Source organism: Vulpes lagopus, chromosome 21, assembly GCF_018345385.1.
Source record: "Vulpes lagopus strain Blue_001 chromosome 21, ASM1834538v1, whole genome shotgun sequence".
NCBI classification, from domain to species: Eukaryota; Metazoa; Chordata; class Mammalia; order Carnivora; family Canidae; genus Vulpes; species Vulpes lagopus.
Genome location: NC_054844.1, coordinates 43,128,657 through 43,137,271, shown reverse-complemented (window position 1 = coordinate 43,137,271; position 8,615 = coordinate 43,128,657). Strand labels below are relative to the sequence as shown.

The 8,615-nt window shown below is 48.9% G+C and overlaps 1 protein-coding gene across 1 annotated transcript; it reads left to right on the top strand.

The window, feature by feature from the left end:
* The first annotated feature begins 1,279 nt into the window (after positions 1 to 1,279).
* On the top strand, positions 1,280 to 6,566 carry LOC121480001 (keratin, type II cytoskeletal 6A-like). Its single transcript, XM_041736206.1, has 9 exons — positions 1,280 to 1,856; positions 2,747 to 2,961; positions 3,307 to 3,367; positions 3,522 to 3,617; positions 3,741 to 3,905; positions 4,398 to 4,523; positions 5,325 to 5,545; positions 5,763 to 5,797; positions 5,911 to 6,566. Exons 1-9 carry the CDS (start codon positions 1,317 to 1,319, stop codon positions 6,162 to 6,164), a joined length of 1,713 nt encoding a protein of 570 aa, XP_041592140.1. The 5' UTR covers positions 1,280 to 1,316; the 3' UTR covers positions 6,165 to 6,566.
* Positions 6,567 to 8,615: the final 2,049 nt, after the last annotated feature.

Sequence of the window (8,615 nt, the reverse complement as noted above, 5' to 3'; positions counted from 1 at the left end):
ACAAGAGTTTCTCTCAGGTCATCTCCACATGCCAATTTGTGCTTCCTCTGCTGGTTGCCACGTACTCGAGTGTTCTCACGGTACAGCAAGCCTGCAACTGCTCTCGATGCTCCTGGTATTCGGTCCTTAATGTGTGGGCTGGGGAAAACGGACCTCATTCCTCTCTAGGCCAAACACCACACTCACTCACAGCCTTCTCTCACTCTGAGATGTGTAGCCATTTCAGATTTTAAGCACTGAGATTAGAAATATAAATTTGGAATTTACTTGTGATGTAATCACACATGTAAGGGCACATTTTTTTATGATTCACTGTTTCTATATGCCCCTCAACTTTCCGTACACACTCCATTAAGGTGTCTGCTTCTTGATTCCTAAGAAGTGTCGAAGTCCATCAGAACCAGAGTCAGTGAATGCTTCAATGATTTTTGTCCTACGCATCTTAGATTCCTTAAGTTCCAAGTGAACATACCAAAACAGGAGAGAAAAAGATGTCTATGGACTCTAGTTGGAAAGAAACTTCTGCATAATAACAGATCAGTGGAAAAGAAGAATTGGGGAGGGAAGTGCAGAAGTCAGGTCTCTGGGCAGAGAATCTCAGGAAAACTGCCAACGGGGCACCTTATCGCACGGGACGGGGAGCAAATGCTGATCTCACAGTATAAAAACTCAACTTTTATATCCCTTTGTTTTTCAAAGGACGATATTGTCCCCAAACAGCCCCCACTTCCATGCCTAGGCCACCAGGAAGAACAGGCGGGAGCTCTAGAAGGACAGGTATAGACATGGTGAAAATCACTGCAGGCCAATTCTTGCTCAGGCCTTTGGGCAAATGCCTATAAGAACTCACGGTCAGTCCCACCCTGATGGGAAGGGTGGTGCTGGTAGAGGAGAAAACCTGTGTGGGAAGGGGGCACACAGAGGAGTGTCTGAGTAAGCAGAAGGAAGGGACAATTATCACAGATCAGCTCCTTGTCTCCTTTGTTTGAGAACATGACTAACTCATGACTTCAGTGAATTCATATCCAGCCTTATTGTGTTGGGATCGTCAAGGCTGGAAGGCAGGAGAATTTCTCCATGACTAAAGGAAGCCAAAGAAGTAATCTTCATATTTCATACCTTTAAGAGGCTGGGGCTGATCTCACTATTTGTAAAGCCCAGCCCTTCCCAATCTGCAAGCTCACCTTCCAGGACGGGCCCAGCCCATTTTCACCCTATATAAACCGCTGCCGGGAGGCTCATCTCACAGATCTGCTCCTCTCAGCTCTACCCTCCAGCCTCTCGCGCCTTCTTCAGCCTCCTCCTCCTCACGAAGCATGTCTAGCAGATCCACCATGAGGAGCCAAAGCATCGGCCACCGGGGCTTCAGCGCCAGCTCGGCCAGAGTCCCCGGGGTCTGCCGCTCGGGCTTCAGCAGCGTCTCCGTGTCCCGCTCCAGGGGCAGTGGTGGCCTTGGCGGAGCGTGTGGCGGAGCTGGCTTTGGCAGCAGGAGCCTCTATGGCCTGGGCGGCTCCAAGAGGATCTCCATCGGAGGCGGCAGCTGTGCCATCAGCGGCGGATATGGTGGCAGAGTTGGAGGTGGCTTTGCCTATGGAGGTGGAGCTGCCAGCGGATTTGGCTTTGGGGGTGCAGCTGGTGGTGGCTTCGGGCTCGGTGGTGGAGCTGGCTTTGCCGGTGGCTACGGGGGCTCTGGCTTCCCCGTGTGCCCCCCCGGAGGCATCCAGGAGGTCACCGTCAACCAGAATCTCCTCACTCCCCTGAACCTGCAAATCGACCCCACCATCCAGAGGGTGAGGACGGAGGAGCGTGAGCAGATCAAGACCCTCAACAACAAGTTCGCCTCCTTCATCGACAAGGTGAGCCAGGAGCACCTGCCTCCACTGGCCTTTCAGGGCCCCCAGACTAGACAATCAATGAATGTCCAACCCGGGGGACACTCAGGAGGGAGGGAGACCAGCTCTCCCCGGGGTGCCGCTTGGGCTCCATGTTCACAGCAGGCAGAGGTGATGGACATCATCTAAATGCCCTGGGTCCCTTAAATGTCCCTCAGCCCACCAGGGAAGGATACTCTACTTGGGGGAAGTGGGAAGCAAATTAAGGCAGTGAGAGAACGGAATGGGTTAGGTTGACCTTCTGAAGATTCCAAGAGATTAAAGATACTGCAGGTGGAAATCTGCTCTAGGGCTCCGGGCATGAGGAAAAAGAGTGATAGAAAAAAGAAAAGAAAAGGATTCTGCTTGGATTAGAAGAAAAAGACTCAGAAATATTTCTATATCCATAGAAATACTAACTGTGCAGAACCAGAGCATGACCATCAGGGCATTCGTTGTAGAGGAGAACCGGGTACCAAAGCAGAAGGAGTCGGAAGCCAATCATTACTGAGTTGGATTTAATCGTCACATTCTGCATATTTAACATTCCTTTAACTGAGGTCTGATTTGTAATACACTTTGTGTGATGGAACAGGGAAAGGTGTGATGGTGCTTTTCAATAAAGAGAGAAGACTGTGGAATGTCACTGATAGGCTGCACAGCGTCGTAGTGAGACGACCCCAGGGGTCCACTGGAGGAATCTCACACTAGGATTGCTGGAGTGGGAAGGAAATAGGTTTGAGGGTGCAGCATTGTCAGCCTCATCCTCCGTACATGCTCTGAGGCAGCCCAGGACCTGGGTGACATCCAGGGGACAGCTCATGTCTCTTTCTCCCTTGTTTTCTCTGGCAAATGACCACCTTGTCTTCCTCCAGGTGCGCTTCCTGGAGCAACAGAACAAGGTCCTGGACACCAAGTGGACTCTGCTCCAGGAGCAGGGCACCAAGACCGTGAGGCAGAACCTGGAGCCCCTGTTTGAGCAGTACATCAACAACCTCAGGAGACAGCTGGACAGCATCCTGGGGGAGAGGGGCCGCCTGGACTCGGAGCTGAGGAGCATGCAGGACACAGTGGAGGACTTCAAGAACAAGTGAGTTCAAGGGCATGGAGGGCTCCGTTCTTGAAATGCGCACGTGAAGACCGCCAGCTGATCTGGCCCGGAGGTGGACATGGTCCCATAGGGAAACAGGTCCATGGCAACGAGAATCACAATTAGGGCCTCAAAACAACCCCAAAGCAACAAAAGGGCCATAGAGATAGACGGGGAGAGAAAAGACACAAAAACTTTAGGGAACACAGGAAATCATTTCTGGGGCTCAGTGGCGGGAAGGCTCAAGTTGGATATATCTGCTTCATGGAAGCTGGGATGTCAGGCTGCTTCTGCGGGACCGTCGTGGCCACTGGCCCAGCGTCCCCCACCCCGTTCTCACTCTAGATACGAAGATGAGATCAACAAGCGCACGGCAGCAGAGAACGAATTTGTCACCCTGAAGAAGGTGAGCAGGTGGACACCAGGGGGCCGTGTTCCGCGGAGAGGGAGAGGACTCTGGGTCCCCGCACACATCCAAGAGGGCGCCCACGGGGAGGCTAAGGGGGTTCAGACTGGGAAGGGGGGCTCAGCTGACTCCACGTTGTTGCCTTGTGCCCCAGGACGTGGACGCTGCCTACATGAATAAGGTTGAACTGCAAGCCAAGGTAGATGCTCTCACAGATGAGATCAACTTCACCAGAGCCTTGTATGACGCAGTAAGCATCTCAGTCCTCTTGCATTTGCTGTGATGGGACAGTGCGGGGGGTGGAAGAGCTTGGGGTTGGATACCGCTGTGAACGCCACAGCAAGAGATGATCTGACTCTCCTGTGCTCTGCAGGAACTGTCTCAGATGCAGACCCACGTCTCCGACACTTCCGTGGTCCTGTCCATGGACAACAACCGTAACCTGGACCTGGACAGCATCATCGCTGAAGTCAAAGCCCAATATGAGGAGATCGCCCAGAGGAGCCGGGCTGAGGCTGAGTCCTGGTACCAGAGCAAGGTGAGTCTTGAGTTGGCAGCTGCCCAGGAGTGCCCGTGTCCCCGCCCTCAACACCAGCAAGGCTACATCCTTTGCTGGGAAGTCTGCTGCGGGGAAGCCGATGTTCTCTCGTAGGATGGCTCCCCTGCTCTCATACAGTCGGCATTTGCAGACTTTATGTCCAAGTTCAGTAAGTCAAAGAACCCAGGTGCAGGACGCCAGCTGCATAGCCAAGGACCTAGTGATCTTTGCTTTTGTCTCCACCCTGATGCTGGCTCTCAGAAACATGACACAGAACCAGTTGGTCCCAACTGGACAGGCTATCAGCGGTCTCGTCAAAGAGGGTCTGTGATCAATGTCCAGTACCCAATGACCTTGCCACATCAACCTTCCCTAAAGCCCCCTGGGGAGAAGCCACTAGGTCCAAGGGTGTGAAATGCCTGACTCAGAGGTCAAATCACCGTGGGCATGTGAAAGCCCATATACACCACCTGCTCTCTCTTTGGACTCCAGTACGAGGAACTGCAGGTCTCAGCGGGCAGACACGGGGACGACCTGCGCAACACCAAGCAGGAGATTGCCGAGATCAACCGCATGATCCAGAGGCTGAGATCTGAGATCGACCATGTCAAGAAGCAGGTACGGTGGGGGCCTCTGGAGAAGAAAAGCATCCTTTCCTTGCTACACCACCAGCTGGTCAGCAGCTGCCACTTGGGAAATGCTGGGAATTGAGGGAACAGCAGAGAGAGGAGGACACGCAGCTCCCAGCCTTAGTGAGGTCCCACAGGTTAGGACACACAGATGCCAACACCAGACAATGATACAGTCAGGTGACAGGAACAATCCCAGTTAGTCAGACTGTAAAAAGGTAGTCTCGTGGCCTTTAAAAGACATTGCTGAAGGAGAAGGATTGGTTTAGGAATACCAGAAACCAGTCAGGAAAGAAAAGGGGAGGCGGGCAGAGGGGCACTTCTTGTTCCAAATCTGCCCAAGATTCACTTGAAAAAGTAAGTTGAGCAACGACCTATGATGATGATCAGTGTTGCCCAAGCGCCTTAGAATCCCTTAGGAGTGAGGATGCCCAGATCTCAGCAGCTAGATGTGCAATGCACGTCCTTAAGGGAGGATGCTCCTAATTTTGTAAGCTCCTGGTCTGGCTATGGAGACAGCACTCGAAACAAGCGAGTAGGTCCATTTCTTCTAAATCTGCTGCTGTTTTGTCCAGTGCATTCCAGGGTCATTAAAAAAAAAGTTCAGGTTTTCTCACGGGGCTCCCAGACTAGATAATTTGTGCAGAACAGAACAAGACGGGGCAAAAAAGGCAGATGTCCTTTTCCGTGACACCTGGGCTCTGGAACTCTACCTCGCTAGAAAGCAGCAGCCTGGTTGATCTCTGGAGGACTGAATTGCCAGTCCATTCTGCCTATGTCCCTCCTCTAGTGCGCCAACCTGCAGTCCGCCATCGCTGATGCTGAGCAGCGTGGAGAGATGGCCCTCAAGGACGCCAAGAACAAGCTGGCTGGGCTGGAGGACGCCCTGCAGAAGGCCAAGCAGGACATGGCCCGGCTGCTGAAGGAGTACCAGGAGCTCATGAACACCAAGCTGGCCCTGGACGTGGAGATCGCCACGTACAGGAAGCTGCTGGAGGGCGAGGAGTGCAGGTGGGTACCTCACACAGGCCCCTCCAACATCTGGATCCATGTGCAGGAAGGCTGGCAGGAGCCCGAGTTGAAGGCCCTCTAGTTATGGCCACAGTGGCTGCTCTCAGGACCATTTGGAAGGCGGCTTCCCCGTGGGCTAGCCTCACACTGACGCTTCCCACTCTGGTCCACTGGTGGCTCTGAGGTCTCATGCTCCCTGTGTTTTCCCCCTTCCTAGGCTGAGTGGAGAAGGCGTTGGACAAGTCAACATCTGTAAGTACCTTTGCTTGCCTCCCTCCCTTGCCCTTGTGCTCTTCTGGCTGGACTCAGGCTGGCAGGAAGAGCTCACCGTGTCTCGTGTGTCCCTGTCTGTCTCCCGTCCACAGCTGTGGTGCAGTCCACCGTCTCCGGCGGCTATGGCGGCGCTGGTGGCTTTGGCGGTGCCAGCGGTATGGGCAGTGGCTCAGGCCTGGGTGGAGGCAGCGGCTACTCCTATGGCAGCGGCCACGGCCTTGGAGGTGGCTTCAGTTCCAGCAGTGGCCGAGGCGTGGGGGGTGGCTTCAGCTCCTCCGGAGGCAGCAGTTCCACCATCAGATACGCCACCACCTCATCCTCCAGCAGGAAGAGCTACAAGCACTAAGTCCTGCCATCGGCTCTGGTCCCATGTTGTCCAAGTCTACAGTCTACAGCTGCATTGCCTTCTCTGAGGCTACTTCTCCTCCCCTGTCTCTGATTTCTCTTACTTTCTGGGTTTTAGCTCAAGTTGCTGAGTGCCTTCATTTTTCTTCTCTGATATACCTACTCCACCTGAGCTTCCATTGCTCACTATCTAAAGGCCACTACCTGGGTCCTATTTCAGAATAGGGCAACTTCTGCTGTCACTGGACCAGGATTTCCCCATCTCTTTAATGTTGAGGTCCTCCCTCACAATGGTTATGATAGTAGAAGTGTCCAGGTGTGTGATAAACAGGGTTTTTATCCCTGTGTTTATCTTCTGCTTCTTGATCTCTTCTAATTGCAATAAAGCAGATTTATAATATGATTTATGGTGTGGTATTGACTTACTTTTTCACCTTTGGCTCTTAGACTTTTTAATCGGTGGAATGCCTTATTATTATGAAGGATATTCCCAATACCCATGTACCCTACCACCTTCTTTCAGATAGTTTCAATAAAGTGCAGTTTGGTATCCTAATGATCAGGAGTCCTTCCCAGATCTGCTTCCATATAAGTGTTTGGCAAGTCAAGTGGCACTTATATGGTCTAGCATCATTGTAAAATTATTTTTACTACCTGTATTGAGTAGTAGCAGCTTTGTCTCTCTAACTTGATCTCTAAGACTTCTCTGCCACCTGCCTCAACTGCCACCCCTCATGCTCAGAGAAATATTTTACCATCCAATTATAGCAAAAGAACATTGACAAGAGAGAGGATATTTGATTTTTACCTGCAATTGCCTTCATGACCTAGAAACTTGCCTGACTTGTATCAAGAGCAATTAAAATATGTATACTTCTGAACTGGAATTATGCTTCTAGAAATACATCCTGAGAAATAGTACAAATGCAGGAAGGTATATCTACATGGATGTGAATTCCATTAATCTTCATAACATGAAAAAATTGAAAATCTACAGCTGGACAGATTAAGGATCCAAAAACTGAGGCACAAGACTTAGATGCTAATTTCTTAAAGTGCGAAGGCAGAACAAGAATGGCAACTCTCTCTTCCTTACCTTATCAGCCTCTCATAGGGACTTAAAGAAGTTCTATTGCTCTGATGAGATGGTCACACATTCCTTCTAGGTGTGTCCTGGCCTGCTTTGGCTTCTAAGAATGGTTAAGGGAAAATTCAGGATACAGGGCAAAGATGGTCTATTAACCTCTACTTCTAAAGGCCAGTTACTGTTTCTAGTCCATTTTCTTCATACCCCTAACTCCAACTCAGCATAGGAAAAATTCCCATGGATTGGCTAATTCATAAAGGTGTTTCTGGATCCTACTGTGTTCCCCTCTAACCATTCCCGCAGGGAGCAGGGATAGCCTTTCATTTTGGCACCAACTCACTTTCTGCGCAGAATTTACCTAACACCATATCTGTGACATTTGGCTTCCAAAATCTAAGTCCACTCACCACACACTAATAATATTCCCATGAGGAATAATGGGACGTAAAATAATTAGCAAAGAAATCTATCTAGGATGTTGCAATACACAATAAGGAGGCCAAAAAATTGTATAAGCATATATGGGTTTAAATTAAAATCTTATGGTGCATGTACATCAAAACTATAATCAAGAAAAACTACAAACAACTCTATACTTACAAATTTGATAATTTAGATGAAATGGGCCAAATTAGAAAGTCATAAAACTACTAAAGCTGACACAAGGAGAAGCAGATCATCAGATTAGTCCTGTACCTATTAAAGAAATCAAATCAATAATATATAATCTTCCAAAAAAGAAAATACCAGGTCTGGATATTTTCACTGGTTTCACTGGTTTGGTATTTCACTGGAATACCAAACAATTAAAAAAGAAATGGTACCAATTCTTGACAATCTCTTCTAGAAAATAGAAATAAGAAGAACACTTTCTAACTCATTCTATGAGGACAGCATTACTTTATTTATTTATTTGACAGCATTACTTTAATACCAAAACCAGTTAAAGACATTTAAAGAAAGGTGAACTACAGTCTAATATCTCTTATGGTCATGGACATAAAGACGTTCAGCAAAATATTATCAAATTGAGTCCTGTGATGTATAAAAAGAATTCTATACCACAACAAATGAGATTTATTCCAGAATCACAAGGCTGACTCAACATTCAAAAATCAATGTAATTCACCACAGCAAAATACTAAAGAAAAATCATGATTTGTTAGTTAATGCAGAAAAATTATAGAACAGAATCCAACATCTATTGATTTAAAAAAAAAAATGTCACCTAACAAGGAATAGAGGACAAGTTCCACATCTTAGTAAAGGACATTAAAAAACAATCCTATAGCTAACATCATACTGACTGATGAGAGACTGGACCCTTTTATTCTGAGGTCAAGAATAAGACAAGTGTGTGTTCTC

Excerpts from the sequence above, each read along its gene's own strand:
- LOC121480001 (XM_041736206.1), top strand. The coding sequence starts at position 1,317 with ATGTCTAGCAGATCCACCATGAGGAGCCAAAGCATCGGCCACCGGGGC. Across the intron at positions 1,857-2,746 it reads TCGCCTCCTTCATCGACAAG|GTGCGCTTCCTGGAGCAACA; the intron begins GTGAGCCAGGAG and ends GTCTTCCTCCAG. Across the intron at positions 3,368-3,521 it reads AATTTGTCACCCTGAAGAAG|GACGTGGACGCTGCCTACAT; the intron begins GTGAGCAGGTGG and ends CTTGTGCCCCAG.